Raw genomic sequence first — 17,655 nt, forward strand, 5'->3', positions numbered from 1 at the left:
CTAAACTATATTTGATTGAGAAAGCTTTTTATGGACACATTCAATTTGCCTAGAAATATTTGTCAAATCGCTGTATTGCTCAAATACATTGTTGCTAACCGCTAATTCGGGAACTTCCTCAATTCCTAAATATAAACCTAATCGGTAAACCAACTTTGTGTTCGCAGAGGAGGCTAAAAGAGAGGTATAACTTGCATGGCCAAATTCATGATTAACTTATTTTTATTTAACTTTTTACCACACTTCCTTCTTTAGATTAAAAAATTGACACGTCAGTTAATATTGACATTTGTTGGGTATGACTGAGCTAATTAATTGCTCGGTGGGTGTGAGCAATTCTCTTCTTGCAAACAAAACAAGGACCTATTAACAGAGGCTTTAGCCCATGTTCGTATTAATGGAATTAGAATCCTCCCTCCAACCATTAGTCAATTTATATAACAGCGAATATTTAAACATACAATTTCATACAGCCGAGTTTGTATAGAATTTAGAGTCAAATCTATCCTCTCGGATGTAAGCTTACATTTAATGAAGTCTTTCAGGGTTTATATATAAAATAATGTGAATTCAAAATAGTAGTAAGAAAAAATGAAATTATCACTCGAAATTCCATGAAAAAAAAAAACAAAATAAAGAAAAAAAAAAAAAAGGAGAATTCTTGTGCAACTACATTCAAACTAAACATTGAAAAAAGTTTGAATAAATGAGAGAAAAGAACACTAGTTTGTTTCATAGGCAAGCAAAAAAATAAGCCTTTTTAACATTAAGTTAGTACATATAGAAATTTACATGCTCAACTACACAAATATAAAAATCATGTACAATATAGATGTCATCGGCACATCTGCATCTGGCTGGAAAATTTCTATTTAATCAAATCTACAACTTCATACAAACCTATAATACAAAGAAATAACAGTGTGCTACTAATGCATCTTCGTATACTGTTTGTTTTCTTTTCATTTTAGTTTTGTTTAACGTTTAATTGTTTGATGTACACATCCATTTGAGCATGGGTCGGAAATCATATTACACCTGAAAACGATAGGTTAGAATGTATTATAATTCATAACCCAAATGAGAAAAAGCAAAGTATGCTAAAGATTAACCTGAGCATTTGCTGTTTTATATTTTTGGAGTTCATCTTGGGCACATATGAGCCTAATGTAAACAACCAAACCAAATCAAACCAATATCGTACGTGTTAGCATTTGAAAAACATCAATCATTTGTGTGCATGTATGTTTCATACATGTAGGTAGAATAAATTTTTACCTCCATTGCAACTCAGTTATTTCATGAAGCAACTCCTTCTCCCTATCATGCGATGCTTCTAGCTATAATAAAACAAAATCAAATTTTACTCACGTACAATATCAATAAAAACTTGTTGGGAATATTGACACCAAATCTCAATTTGAAAAAATTGCATAAGATCAAGGATTGGTATAGTTATAAATCTAAGAAGACAAGGATGTTTAGCCAATGAATCTCATAATCATAAACATAAATTTATAAATTGAATGTACGTTTATATAGCAAATGGATTTAGTTTATCCAATTCCATGCGCACTCATCTTATTGCAAATAAAACAAGCATCAAATGTAACCTAGTAGGTTTTGACTGGCTTGGAATTTCCATCTCTATCATTAACTATATCATTAATTTAAAAATCTAGCAATTATGTCAAGGTAACACAAGTATAGCATAGTTATACACAAGATCGAACACATTTTTCGTTTTAGGTCTGATCATATTAAAATGTCCTATACTTAAGTTTGAAGTCTTTAATACAACTAAATTTAGTAAAGTTTATACTATAAAATTTGTACTCAATTATATATTTCACCATATTTGATATTTTATTTCATACATGTGTACTTAAAACCCATTTCTAACTCCCTGTGAATATGAAATTTTGGTTCTAGAATAAGTTCTCTTTCAAGGACCCACAATAATTACAGTTTACACAAAAATAGATGGAAGAACCAAGAGAGAGAGAGAGAGTCAACAAAACCAACAGATATATATACTAAGCAAGACGGAAGAAAAGTGAGTCAACAAAGCCTAAAGACTCACTACATACCAAAGATCTTTCTATAGAAGCCATATTTATTGACGTTCCGCTTCCATCAACTGCACGATTAGCTGGGTAACAGAAAAACAAGATAATATGATCTCAGTTGAACAAAAATGAGCAAATCTAAGTTGTATGAATTGCTTGTACCTGTTGAGTCTCCAACTGAGATTTGCTTCATTAGATTTAGAATACTCTCCTGTTGAGAATAACATAAAAAGGGGAATAAAATAAACTTCAGTAATAATAAGAATTCATAAAAGATGAAAGACATAAGGCTAACCCATACCCTTTGAAGAAGATTTGTCTGCAGCAGAGAATGCAACACCAGGAAAAGAGAATTGCCCGAAAGACTTGGTTGCATAACATCAGGTGGTGCAGATAAAGTAGTTAATGCAGGATGTTGGGTAAGAACCTACAAAACCCATAAATTGCTGTAAGACAATAAAATAAACGTATAGGTACATAATATTTGAGGCATATCATGAAAGGAATAGTACACATTTAATGGCACGTGGTTCTGAGATATAATCAACAAATTCACATACACACACATCAGTAAAATTAAACAACCACACTCCATTGGGCTATTAAAGTTGAGAAAGTGTAAGTATTACATCTATGGTACTGAATATTATATAAAGTGGAAAAAAACCAATCCTTAGTTTGCTTCTTGCACATACAACTAGTCTCAATTTGAAGTAAACTGAAAAAAAAAGGCAAAATATTACGTTGATGATAATATATTACCACACATATACAAGTTGATTGTCACTCTAATGGTGAGAATTTAAGAGGAAACAAATTGCTACACCATATTGGAAGTCTTATAAAAATATAAATATATTCACCAAATCTCTGGTTTGTACTTTTTTTAGTATATTATTGGGCTCAATAGACATGTTATATTTTATCGTTAGGATTATCTTTGTGTCTAATAGAGTTTTTGTGTGTGTATATATATATATATACATGCACACAAAAAAAAAAAAAACACAAATAATTGCATCTCTTTTCGTAAAAACTTCACCACCCTACTTAGGGGGTGATCTAACACCTTAATTCTAATAAACTTTTTTAGTTATCTTATATCATAAATATAGTGTTATAATTTCCTTGTCCACAAGACTTGAATTAAAGTCTAGAATGTATTGAACAATCTCTTAAAAATTCTATTCAGTGGACAAGAACTAAGTACTTCAGCACAATGTGCTCTCAGTAGGTACCTGCATGCTGTGACTCTTTTGCAGTGAAGGAGTAGGTGCCACCTGAAAGAGAAGTTGAACTCATGTCCAAACTAAATAAGAGAAGTAAAATGAGGATCAGAATCTTAAGTACCATTTCCAAGTAAACATTCTCAGATGTAACTTTAAAGCGACCCCTTTGCTGAATAATTGGTGGTTTAGCTTTCTCATCGAGTTCATCACTGTTTGCTGCCATAGTAATACTTAAAATAAATAGGAAAATAGATTTTGGATTCAATTATTGATATCATATTAATCATATATCAATCAATTGAGAAAATATCTTATAAATCTTATGCCATTACAGTAAGTTAAATCGAAGCAAGAAACAAGCACTTGCCTGATGATTTAGACCCTTTTGAAGGAATTTCATGAAGTAAACCCTCTCCTGTTGTAGATGTTGCCATGCCGTTGCAGTATGAACTGTTTTGAGGCTGATTTTGTAACTTTTCACTGAAAATTCCATTAACATAAGTTCTCACTTATATAATCATACACTAGGAAAGATAAAAGAGGGGCAAAAAGAGGTGACTCAGTAGTCCTCTGATTGCAGCATAAAGTACAAGATCAACTCTCCCCCAATATCAATTAGCTAGAAAACAATGTACTCTCGATTTTCATAGACGAAGATAAAAGAAGAAGCATAAAGTATTAGAAACCAAAGCCCAAAAACATGCCTACAAAAAAAACATTATATGTTATAGCAACAAAAATATTGAATGAATGAATTATGATATATATTTATTTATTTAATTATTATATAGTACAAATGCACTGCAGAACTAGTATTATGCTTGGTTAGAGTAGAGGAAAATATAAAAGAGAGAAGAAAGGAGATGGTACATGGGAAACCTTTGTTCTTTAATTGAATAGAAAAAAAGGTGGGAAGGATAAGATGGTGATCATTTTCCACGACTTTAACTTGGAAGATACAAATAAATTTACTTAGAACAACGCATATAATCCAATCAATTAGCTTGGACTTTTGTTTTAAGAACCATAATCAGGTTTAAGGGAAACTTAAGTTATCTGTTGTTCCATCTATTAGATGTTTCAAATTTATTTTGTCGCTTGACAAGAATATGATATATATTCAAGAAAACATATAGTGCAACTTTATTATTGTGTTAAACAATTTGACTCCTATAATATATCATATGTCTAGCAATTTATCAATTTTCGGATTTGGTTTGAATACCTTTATCTGAATGATGAAATATAAACAAATAACAAGCTATTCAAAAGATACACTACTTGCACTCTAAAACTGCCACATTGAACTTTTTACCCTTTGGTTTACCTTCTATCAGGTGTGATTATATTAACTTAACATTACGGTTTCGTAATCCTGGTAATTGAGCATTTAAGTTTTTAATATTAAATTTGAAAAAATAGAGTTTAATAAATACTTTTGAAAGTTTAGATCTCTTTTCAAAGGTTAGATTAACGGTCTGTTTTTGTTTTCACAAAAAGATGAACTTATCTCACTCAATTTCACAGAACATATATCATGATTTAAAACTGATAAGTTTAGCATAGAAGCATGATTTTCATTTGGTCAGTTTAAAATCACTTGTTAAATCACAAAAATGAAAGAAGGAAACACCATGGAAATTGGCGATTATTTTAGTCCATTAAAAAACAATTGCTTAGTCATTGATAATAGCTATTAGAAATCTAGCTGCTCCCAATTAATGTAGTATGGAAAGACAATCATTAGCCTCTCTAGGAGAATAATTTTGACCGGGAAAATTTTTAAATAAATGTGGGATAAAGTGGCAAACCTCTCTTTGCAAACTGAAGAGACAATACTTTCTGTGATATTGACTGATGAACTCCCGTTTCTTTGCACATGAGAAACATCAGTACCCTCCAAATTCTTTACATGGATCTCTAAAGAAGGCTTTTCGTGCAGACTTTTTTGATTGTAATCATCAAGACAAGATGAGCTATTCAACATAGCATATTGTTCAAAAGGTGGACTACCATTACTGGAATCATCTTCAAATTTATCAAATCTAAAAATGGAAATGAAGCATTAGTTTGATCAATTAAACTTAAAAAAGCCTTAGCCTTAGAAATGGACATAAAATTACAATGATATAAGGACATAATCATTTAAGTTTCATCTAGCACAAGTGTGCTCTTTGTATATGCTAGTCTTTTGTAGGTGAATCAAAAATTAAGAAGGGGCAAAAATGTGGATTGCTAATTTATTATTAGTACAACTGTAAAATGTCTAAGTTAAAAGACGTACTTGGAAATGACATTTGTTGAGTCACCTAACTGATGAAGATTCTGTATCAAATCATTGTTAACCTGTGAAATTCCAAATCATTTGTAACCGTTAAGACCTTAAAAGGATAAGTTAACCAAATTAAGAAATAAAAACAGAAGAGGCCTATCTCAAACTACAAAGCACTACAACCAAAGTATTGATATACCATCTCTGCAACTTGGCTCTCTGATTGTATCTCTTGCTTGTTGTCCAAGCAAGACAAAATAATCGAGCTCCCTGCTTGACTATTATCAGATACTGTGTCCTCATCTTGGATCTAATAGAAAGACGAATTATCAAATAATTCCAAAAGGATAACCACACAGCTGAAAAAGTTTCCATAAAGGAATGAAATACAACACTGTTATATACCAGGGACGCCTGAGCCTTCATATCTTCAAGGTTGAAGTTCCAACCACTGATCCCCCGTTTGTATTCATTCTACATACCAAAAAGAGCAAACAAAGTGAAGAGAGAGAATGCTACTTGCAAGTATTGAATTATATTGATAAAACAAATAGTCGAACTAGGATAAAACTTCAATCAAAATATGCAGCAAGATGGTCATCCATACAGTGACGTAGATGTACTCATTCCTAATTAATACTAAGTGAAACTTCAAAGAGAATATCCTACATTGGCCAATAAGTAAAAAAGAGAGGAAATTGAGTTCAGTTATTAAGACATGGATCAAAGGTAAACAGTTTGATAAATAATGACTCAATAATTCTAAAAAAAGATGAAGAGCAAATAAAAAAAAGGCTTTTAGTGGGTCAAAGAAACTTCTATAATATACCCTAAGATAAGATTACCAAAAAAGGTCAAAAAATGAAAACAAAGCAGAACATTTGAAATTATTTGGTTTCTTCCTTTACCAAAAACAACCCAAGCAATGTCTAGTTGCTGGAGAATGAGAAAGAGCAAAAGAAATATATTTATATCCACTTAATAACTACTTGAATAACTATATTTACCAAGGACTGATTCATAGACCACCATCTCAACTGTTAAACCTTCATACCTGTCCTAGTGTATTTATAGTGGGTATTATCACACATGCTAGGTGCACTTTCATCAATCAAAGAACCACAGTACCACATTTTCAATCATCCTAACATTACAAGACCACATAACATAGCATTCAGATATCCAAAAACACTCTCATTATCCAAAGTAACCACAATGTATGAATTTTTTAGGTGTGTCCGCACCACTTTTTATCATTACACAAGAATTTTCCAAGTAACTTTACTACTAGTTTTAACTGAAATATTTGAGACTTGTGATTCCATGGGAAAAGGTTAACAAAAAGGAACATTTCCTTTTATGAGATAGAGCATACAGACATACCAAATATAGCTTGCATGTTTCATTCAAGGATGATTTATTTATAAAACATAATCAATTCCAATTGGTTGCAGAGGCCTTCTTCACAATATGACTCAGGCATGAATACAAGCCTAGTTGTTTTAAAAACAATTAGCTCATCAGTCACCTAATAGATGATAAAACAACAAGGAGGAGCCTAAAAAGAGTCTCTCTTCTTTATCAAATATCAGAGCTGAAAAGAACAAGATATTATTTTCTTAGAAATGATGTTCTAACATTAAAACACAGTGAAAGCAGTTGCACCCATAACACATTTCACTAAAAAGAGCGAAAAGAGATCTAAATTATGACTCATGGCAACATAAAAAAGGATATGAAAATTATAAGATACTACACCAAAATGTGCCTAAAATCTGTGAAAATCTTGTGAGGGCTATGAAAATTTGTTATAAAATTTTCATTATTCACAAGCTAGTTGATTGTTTAACTTTCTTTGGTTCTTCTAATGGCAAACCAAAAACATCATAAAGAAATAAATATGTTTATATTATAACTGAACTAGCATAAACATCCATACTTGTATTCTCATGCATTTTGAAAGTTGTTTCCGGCAATATTTATAGCCAAATACAATAATCATGTTGTACGTCAACAAATCATAGGACTATATACAGGAAGATAATTGTCTATATCATTTCTCTTATCAGATTTATGGTTTGAAAAAGTTTCGTAAGTGTACAAATTTGGCATGTTCAACTAAATGAATGCAATAAGATCTTTGGAAGACAACTAATTAAAAGTAATAATCTCAAATATTAACCAAATGAAATTGTAGCAGCAGATAAAAATAAGTAGAAATAAGATTTATACCCTCGAAATCAAACTATTTGAGATTATTACTTTCTTTTGTAAATTATTTTGCCTTGTTTATCTTTCTTTTGTTGGCCTTCTAGTGAAAAAATTATCAAGTTTATTGCTCTTCACTGAAATTCTAACCTGTGATATTTCCTCCTTTTGCCCATCTGGCATTTTCTTCTGAGCAAGCATATCTTCTTCCTTTCTCTGTGTTCAAATTGAACTGTATATTAGAACTACATAAAACAAACAACTTGAGGTACAAAGACTGTGCCCTAAAGGTTGACCTACTAACCTTCAATGCCTCAATACGATCACCAAGCGCAGGCAACCCCTCCAAAAGTGTTCGTGCTATATAATCATTTGACCTTGCTTGCTTGAAAAAGGAATGCTTTATCAACTTCTTTGCAGAAGGCCTTTTTGAAGGATCTTTCACCAAGCAACTAGCAATCATCTGCTTAAAAGACTAGGGAAACAAGAAAAAAATATAAAAAAATTGACATTATTAAAACCAGAGAGCTAATGTTACATTTCTGAGAGCATACCTTAGAGAACTTCCTATCTCTTTCATAATCAAGGCTAGGAGGTGCATTTTGCAAGGTCATAAGCAGTACCTGGCAAAAATTAGAATTGCTTGAGGTTATTATAGTCTTAGTGTTCCACAAAAGAAATTCTAAAAACATTCACATATTTATAATGTATCACCTTCATTGGAGGATATTTTGAGAAAGGAGCGTGGCCATGGGCAAGCTCTAATGCAGTTATACCAAATGACCAGATATCAGCCCTGTAGGGAAGTGTCAGACATACATCAGCATCATTCCATCTATTCAGTATGAAATGGAGTGATTCTTTTGAGAAAACAATAGACTGACTTAAAATCATAACCATGTAACTGCTCCATAACCTCAGGTGCCATCCTGCAAAACAGAGAAGAACCATGAAACACATAATAATAACAAAAAAGCTCCAAGTGACCAAATCTCTTAAAAGAAAGTTACAATATTAAATTACCATCTATACCACCATTCAAGATGTATATGGATTATTTAAAGTAATTTCTATTTCGGTAAGGTATAAATTAGCTGCATCTAAAACTCTAAGAGATTAACTAGAACTTGTTGAATGTGTTCGAGAATTTAGTGGTAAAAGCTTACCAGCAAGGTGTTCCTACAAAAGTATTCCTCATGCGCTGTCTATCACCAGAATCAAAAAGGCAAGCAGAAACACCAAAATCGCCAAGTTTGACTCCACTGCGTGCATCAATGAGAATATTCCCAGCCTATTGGAAACACAAAATAAGATAACGATAATAAATATTTGTAATTCTTATCAAAATAAAATAATAAATAAATGAAAAGAAAAGAAAAACACATTGCTTACGTGCATATAGAATACCATAGTTATCTATATCTAATCCACGTTAAGGGAGTCAACAGCATAATAATCAAATGAGCTTTTAAATGAACTAGTCCTGTTAACAATGCTGCAATTTATTAGAAATTATATCCTCTGTGTTTGTATATTAGTGTTTCCTACAGGTAATGAGTTTGTCTGTGGACTTACTTAACCAAGAAATATGATTCTATAATATTACCGATTCTCATGCACTTTCTTGTAAAAGTCTGTTTATGAAATATAGGACACTCAAAATAATTTGAGAATCCAGTCATACCCTGTGCATTGCAATATTACAATCAGTTTCTCAAAATAATTAATCAGTTTCTAAAATTCCACCATAATCTGTATAAATCAGAGGAAAACATGTCAATAAATTGCACTTTTCTTGTAGGAATGCAGATATAGAAAATTCTTTTGGTGTAGAATGTGCCAACACATACACAACACATATCATAAATGTACTTATGTTTTTGACAAGTAATATAGAACACAAAGTCACTGAAATAAGGAGAACTGATATAAGATTAGCAAAACTAGAGGCTGTTTAATATTGTTCTGCAAAGATGTTTTGGAAAAGCAACTCAAAAGACAAAAACAGGATACTTGCATTTTCGATACCATAATTTGAGAATATGTCGGTCTTGTTTTTAAAAAAAAAAAAAACAATATTCTCAAAATAAAAATGAAAACATCCTTGGTAGAGTATTTTAATAATAAAAAATAGTTTTTATAAATAACAAAAATACCCTTTTAATGTTCTTATTGATTACATTTAAAATTACCTTTTATAAGTGATATATATATATATATATATATATATATATATATATATATATATATATATATATATATATATATATATATATATATATATATATATATGTATATCAAAAGAAATATTTTCCTTTACCTATTTCTCTTTCTTTTAAAAGAGAACATGAAATTCGTTAATTTGTAAAAATGTTTTCGAAAAATTACCAAATAATCATGTTCTCTCCATTTTGAAAATGAAAGTGAAAATAATTTTCAAAATGCATCTGAACAGCCCCACAGCTACAGCATACCTTGAGCTGCCTCATACAGCAAGTAAGGGTAAATAAGATGACGGCATAAGCTGATACAAATATCATAAAGTTATAATATAAAATAAGTACTCACTTTGACATCTCGGTGTATGTGTCCATGATGATGAAGATACTCTAAACCCTTTAATACCTCACGGAGTATTGTTGCTATAACCGCCTCCTCAAATCCATTAGGATATGCAGCCTTCAGTATGTGAAGGCAAGATCCCCCAGCCATGTACGGCATAACAACCCACAGATTATGATCACTAACAAAGGAGCAGTGTGATTTAAGCACATTAGGATGGTCAACCAAGACCATTGTCTGTGCTTCACGAGAAATGGTGCTCTGGAAATAACAATAGAAAAATCACAAATGAAAGCTTCACAAGTATTAATCACACCACACCGTAAACACAGCAAGAACAATTTTAAAATTTTCACATCAACAGAGATAAATCATGTCTAATAACATTGAAGTTATTTGATAGTGATCCAAGACACTAAATTATATCCACATACTCTAGAAATGAACAATATCCCATCGAAAATAATGTTAAGTAAAACAGTTTTTCCCCAAGCAATTTCAAACTCTTAAGGAAATGAAACTCCTATTCATCAAATAGGCACTTTACATGTAAATTTATCACCTAAAATCGCAACGTTCTAGATAAGAGGCTTGGCAAACCTGCTGACAAGCGAAAACATGAAATTGTAGATTTCAAGAAATCATGAAAAGGTTTAACATATCATCACTTTCCTAACTTTCATTCAAGGATATTTTTTTTTTATTCCCTTATTCAATATGATAGATTCATATTCTTCCACCCAATTTAAATTTCAATAAATCCAATCAATATCAGCGAGACAGCCAATCACAAACGCCTCTCTTTGGAAAAAAGTAGCTAAAATTATCAGTTCCTTTCGAATAACTACTTTAAAATATATCCACCTATTATTACCAATATTGTGAAAACAAATCTTCACAGCTCAATCCAGCTAAAAATGTAGGCTATCTAGCTACTAATTCACATGAATTTCATGCACTGAGGTTGAATAAATTCTACAGTGTTCTTCTCTCCTCTTTACATTTCAAATCCATATTAAACTCTTGCACAAGAAAAATCCTAAATTACAGAATTCTGTAAACTTCTTACGCCAAAATTTTGTCTTCAAGTATATAACTTTCATTAGACTGTATTATAATTTATAGACTGTTGATTTCACCAAATAATAAAATTTACACGTCTACATACTGAAGAAAATTCATAACTATTTATTTCTGGAATTAAATTTATCTGGTATAACATAACGCAACGAAATTGAATCATCAAAACAAAAAATTCATTGAAAAAAAGTTGATGAGAAGACGGAATAAAAATTACCAGATCGCTGTTGTTACGTTCGAAATCAAGAATCTTGATAGCAACAGCCTCATTGAAAGGTATACAAAGAGCACGATGAACCACAGCGCTGACGCCATTACCGACCTCTTCATAGAGCGTGTAATGCTCCGCTCCAATCGGATACTGCCTCCTCTCAATCATAACTTAAATGACCTCGGAGTTCTAAATTTCGAAGCTCAAAATGTAAGGATTAAAATGGCAAAGAAGAGAGAATGAAAATGAATGTGAGAGGAAAGAGAAGGTAGAAGTAGAAAAGAAAAGAAAGAAAATATGAATAAATGTATATGAATGATGGGGAGGAGGTTTGTTGTCTCCGCTTTCCCGTGAAAGAAGAAAGAGAGAGAAAAAAGAAACGCGAGCCTATCGGATCGCCGCTCATATGGGAAGACGTTCGTATGCAGGAATCCCGCCAGTTGTGTTTGTTTCCCTGCACACTATATTCATACTTTCCTTAGAAATTAGAACTTGTACATGCACAAGATATAAAACACTTTTTTATGTTCATCTCAGGAAAAACTTACCATAAGTTTGATTAGATATTTAAAAAACTTTTCGATATAGAGCTACAAATAAGTCAAAATATTTGCAAAAATAATTTTCCTAAAAATTAATATAAAATCACTACGATAATTTCTTGTAACTTTTTAATCTATAAATAGTTTATCATAAAAACTTAAATAATAATCGCATCTTAAAGTCACGGATTAATTCAAGATTCACTGTAACAAGACATTTTTTAAAATTTACTTACGGAAATTGCGACTGAAATAGACATAAAAAGTAGGCCAACCCACCCAAGGTATACTTAAATCAATTCCACCCCCTAACTTTAAAAAAAATTTAAACACTCACCTATAAACTAAAATATATTAAATTTTTCAGTTAAAGTTAATGATGAAATTATCATTTAATAATAAAATTTAAAGTTTATATCATTTTACCCTCTTAATTTGAAAAACTAAGAATTTCTCTCAAAATTAAGTTTTGAAAAATGACATTCCCCCCTACCAAGGGTTTTCAATTTTGTTAACAAATTTGTGACCAACAATAACCGATCTCTCTCTCTCCGGTGCTCAATATCGGACCGATAATATCTAGATTTGATATAATCCAAGTGAAATTCAAATAAAGAATCGAAACTCTTCGTTTAAATCTTCGTCATTCAGATGAAGTTATCTTCATCTAGATGACGATTAAGGTTCAGGCGAGGTCGATCTCCTCATTTAGACTATCATCCTTGTCATCTAAATAAAGTCGATTTTGTTTAGACGATGATTCAAATAAAGAGTTTCAAACTTCATCTGAATTTTATTAAATCCAGACATAATTTGCCTGACATTAAACACTAGAGAGAGAGACAATGCTAAGAGGGAGAGAGATCGGTCATCGTTGATTGAAAATTCATTGACAAAATTAGAAATCTTAGATAGAAAAAAAATATTACTTTTTAAACTTACTTTTAGAGAAAAAATTAGTTTTATAAATTAAAAAAGTAAATTGATATAAAATTTTATTTTTAAATATTATTATTATTAAATAATAATTTTACTATTAATTCTAACTAAAAAATTTAATAAATTTTAATTTATAAGTGAGTATTTAGATTTTTTAAAATTAAATAGTGAGATTCAGAGTTTCAGTATACCTTGGGTGGGAAAAATTTTTTTGGCCTAAAAAGTAACCATTTCTTCTACGTTTCCCGTGACATAATGAAGCTAAATTAGAAAAAAGACTTGTCGTAACTCGTAGCGTACGCATTGGGCTTGCGACTCTGTACTGGCGTGGCTATTTTACTTTGGCGAAATCACAATTTCCCACTAAAACTTTGACGGAAAAATATTTCTTGTTTTAGGTTTGAAAAATAATTTATCATTCTGTCTGTTAATTAGCGGCGTAGGCACCGTAATTGCAGGCTGTCATCCTTCTTTTATAAACATTTTTCGCCAAAACCACCACAGCAGCCTGGGCATCGTTATTGCTGACAATGTTTAAGCTCACGCGATGGGCGGCGTTATTGACGTCGTTATTGCCATTAACATGTCATCTCATCTGTACTCGAAATAAAACATAGGCCAAAGGGCCATTTTTCACTCAAAGTATCTTTAATCCTAAATTCTTATTTTTTAATTTTAAAAATTTTATTTATCTATTTATATATAGTTAAAATTAATAAAACTCTAATATTTTAAAATTTTATTCTTTTTCTTTTTCTAAACCCTAAAAACTATTCGTTTCTCTCATAGACTAAGTTTTAAAAAAGGCCAAACAACTATTTTTCACCCAAGGTTTGATGTTTTCTCAAATATCCCCTTTTTAACTATGAAAACATCAAACACTCACCTATGAGCAGTTAAAATTAACGATGATAAGGGTAAAATCGTCATTTTTCTATAATATTAAAAAATAAACTAAAATATAATCTATTTTTGCCCTCATAAACTTTGAAAACTAAAATTTTTCCCCAGTCTAAGTTTTTAAAAATGGCAGTTTCACCCTAAGGTTTCGTTTTGAAATCTCTGGCGACATCTCCGACTCCATTGTCGATGACCTCTCCCTCCCGAAGTATACTCTTCTTCCGGCGATCTCTTTCCTCTCATTTGGAGGCCCGATCGACGATGGAGACGTCTTCGTCTCCCAAGGCGTCTCCGACGCCAATCAGACCTAAAAATGGGAGGAAAGAGATCGCCGGAAGGAGAGGATTCCTCGGGAGGGAGAGGCTGTCGACAATAGAGCCGGAGATGTCGTCGGAGATTTTAAAAAGAAACCCTAAGGTGAAGCTGCCTTTTTTTAAACTTAAGCTAGGGAAAAATTTTAGTTTTTAAAGTTTAGGGAGGCAAAAAGAGATAAAATTTTCAGGCATTAGGGTTCTATTAAATTTAACCGGTCATGGGTGGGTGTTTGGTGTTTCCATAGTTAAAGGGGGGATATTTGAAAAAACATCAAACCTTGGGTGGGAAATAGTCGTTTGGCCTTTAAAAAATAACATTCCTCCTTAAGATATAGTTTTCAACCTGTGATGCCATCATTGGCAACGAAGATTTCTTAATATATCATCATGCTCAAGTGGTTTCTCTCCCCTTCTTTGAAATATCAGTCGACGTAAATCTAATCTGGAAAGACGTAGATCGAAAGATGAAATTTTTCGTCTTTCCAAACGAAGATGAAGATCTCATATTTGTATGAGAATATGATCATCTTCCTAAAAGAAAACGTCTGGAAAGACAAAGTGTTTAATCACCCAACGAAGTTTTTCGTCTTTCAGAATCAAATTTGTGTCGACTAACGTTCCAGAGGAGAGGAGAGAGATCGTTGAAGCATAGGGATGCATCGAAGAATCTTTGTCGCAGACAATAACATTGGAGATTGAAAACTAAACCCTAAAGAGAGAATGTCATTTTGTAAAACTTGATCTAGAGAATAAACTTTTAGTTTTTAGGGTTTTGAATAGAAAAAGAGATTAAATTTTAATTTATTTTTAATATTATATATTAAATAATAATTTTATTTTTAAAACTAACATACTTAATCTTTTATGAATAAATGTTTACGATTTTTATAGTTAAAAAGTAAAAACTTAATATTAGAGGATACTTTACATGGGAATAAGTCCTTTCACCTAAAGCATAATCACCACAAGAAATCAGCGAATAGATTTACATAGAACAGAATTGAAAAACACCAAACAATGGAGGCTGAGGGTGCCTTTAGGTAGAGAAGAAGCATAAGTTGACTCAGTCTGTTGCCCCAATTAGTTAGTAAGACTTCTTCTCGTTCGTGGGTTATTGGCAAATAAAGTGATTTGGTTAATAGTACTAATCTTCTTTTGAATTTCTCCAAATGAAATCGCTTGTTGTCAACAGAATATCTACTTAGTTACAGTATGAGTTCATTGGAGTTTTTAAGATTATGCAATCAATCCACCACTAATAGTTGAACAGTAAGTTTGGGTTTTGCTCTCAATGACACACTAATCAGGCTCATACATATTTTGGCTTTGTTAATTCAAGAACCGGCGTAGGTTCATCTATTCTTGCTTAAAAACCCAGCAGAGTAAGGTGTTGCGAGTAAAAATGGCACGTATAATTTTAAAGATTATATGGACCAATCAAGGGTTCAGTAAAATAAGTGATTTCGGAGATGGAAGCGTGAGGGACCAGGCTGATCCATGAATTGGCTTCCTCTCTTGCATCTTACTTTGGCTCTTCTGTGCTTTCTTTAGTTCGTGTTGGACTAGGTTAAAGAAGTGAAAAAGAGAGTGTCAGGAAACGAGAAACTAAGTCACAAAAGATGAATGAAAATTAATAAAAAAATATAAATCATAAAAAAATATAATTTTTTAAAACTTACATTTAAAAAAATTTTAAAAATTAAGGTAAGACATAACAATCATTCTCTTAAATTTAACAAAAATGGTAATATTTATTAATATGATATTATTAAGAGATAGGTAATGCACATTTTTTCATAACTAGTGAAAGGCGCAAATTATATTTCATTGACTTGGAATTAAATAGGGTATTAATTAAAATCGATAAAAAATTTTTTGCGTAAACTTGTTTAGGTAATGTACAATTATTCATTTTTATAGATAAATTTAAATTTCAATTTAAAAACCCTCTCTCAAATTTATTGCAATCACTCTCAACGATTTAAGTTATACTCGACCGTCTAAAATTTTTTTAACAGATTTGATAATTTTTTATTCAAACTATCACTAATTCACGTTCTAAGGGTTAAAAACACACTTAAAAAATGATAAATTTTTGTTTAAATTTCAAATACAGATAGTAACAAAAAAATAGCATAGATGAGAGATTGATAAGTGCTAATTGATACTGTAAGCGTAGGGTGCGTGCAGGGTGTGTGCAAGGTGCGTGGGTGCGTACAGGATACGTGGGTATGTGTAGGGTGTGTGAGTGCATGTAGGGTACGTGGATGCATACAAGATGCGTTGCGGGTGCCTAAAAATTTAAATATATAATTATATTATTTATTTATATATAATAAACATAATATTTAAAAAATATAATAAATATATATAATAATATAGTATCTAAAAATTATAATAAATATATAAAATATAATATATATTTAAAAATTATTATTATTATTATTTATAATTTAAAAATTATTTTTATATATTATAATATTTAATATAATATATAAACATAATATTAAAATAAATTTAAATACATATTATATTATTTATATATATTTATTATATTTTTTAAATATTATATTATTTTTAATATTTAATATATATATATTTTTATATTTTTATATTTTTTACACACTCATGCATTTTATACGTACGCATCCATGCACTCTACACGTATCCATGTACCTTGTACTTATCCTACTCACCCTATGTATCTTGCACGTACCCACATACCTGTACGTATCTATACACTGTGATACACATGCGTAAGTTGTTGAAAATCACGTAATAAGTCAGAGAGAGTATTTTTAAAATTAAAGTAAATTTGTTTATAAAAATAAAAATCACTATACGTTTACCTAAAAGATTTACGTGAAAAAAATTTTATCGATTTTAATCAATATCCATTTAAATGAGACATGTAATTTAATTTAATTTGAAGAAATATAATAAAATGACTTAATTTTGTTTAGCCAACTATTGCTTAATGTGAAAAGCATAAATCCGAAAATATCAAGGTGAGATGTGCCAGCGTCAGTCGGGTCTGCAATAATCACTGTACATTTCATAACATGAGCTAGCATTTAAGCATAATTTTCACAAAAGATTTTTTGGAGTTTTGAATAATACTGCAAAGATTATATATTACTTTTCATATTTATGATTTATCTCAGTCATATAATAAGCAAATCAAAATCACCATTCAGATTGACTGCAAACTTTGGGGAGTTAATATACCATTGTCCTTTAGTTCTGCCTCAAATCTTAAAGCTTTTTCTGGGCTCTCTGTCAGTCCGCTCTTCTTCACTCAAATTAAATCGCTGTCGTTTCGATCCATT

The 17,655-nt window shown here is 30.9% G+C and overlaps 1 protein-coding gene across 1 annotated transcript; it reads right to left on the reverse strand.

The window, feature by feature from the left end:
* Positions 1-681: 681 nt before the first annotated feature.
* LOC123210413 (serine/threonine-protein kinase BLUS1-like) lies at positions 682-12,145 on the reverse strand. The gene is made up of 21 exons (XM_044628755.1): positions 11,638-12,145; positions 10,347-10,601; positions 8,945-9,069; positions 8,663-8,707; positions 8,493-8,574; positions 8,333-8,401; positions 8,083-8,253; positions 7,929-7,994; positions 5,976-6,044; positions 5,770-5,880; positions 5,583-5,644; positions 5,110-5,343; positions 3,666-3,778; positions 3,420-3,514; positions 3,308-3,349; positions 2,371-2,496; positions 2,232-2,280; positions 2,091-2,152; positions 1,279-1,340; positions 1,113-1,164; positions 682-1,038 (listed from the first exon to the last, which is right to left on the reverse strand). The coding sequence occupies exons 1-21, from the start codon at positions 11,797-11,799 to the stop codon at positions 1,033-1,035; spliced, it is 2,058 nt and encodes a 685-aa protein (XP_044484690.1). The 5' UTR covers positions 11,800-12,145; the 3' UTR covers positions 682-1,032.
* Between the last annotated feature and the right edge of the window lie 5,510 nt (positions 12,146-17,655).

Source organism: Mangifera indica, chromosome 3, assembly GCF_011075055.1.
Source record: "Mangifera indica cultivar Alphonso chromosome 3, CATAS_Mindica_2.1, whole genome shotgun sequence".
NCBI lineage: Eukaryota > Viridiplantae > Streptophyta > Magnoliopsida > Sapindales > Anacardiaceae > Mangifera > Mangifera indica.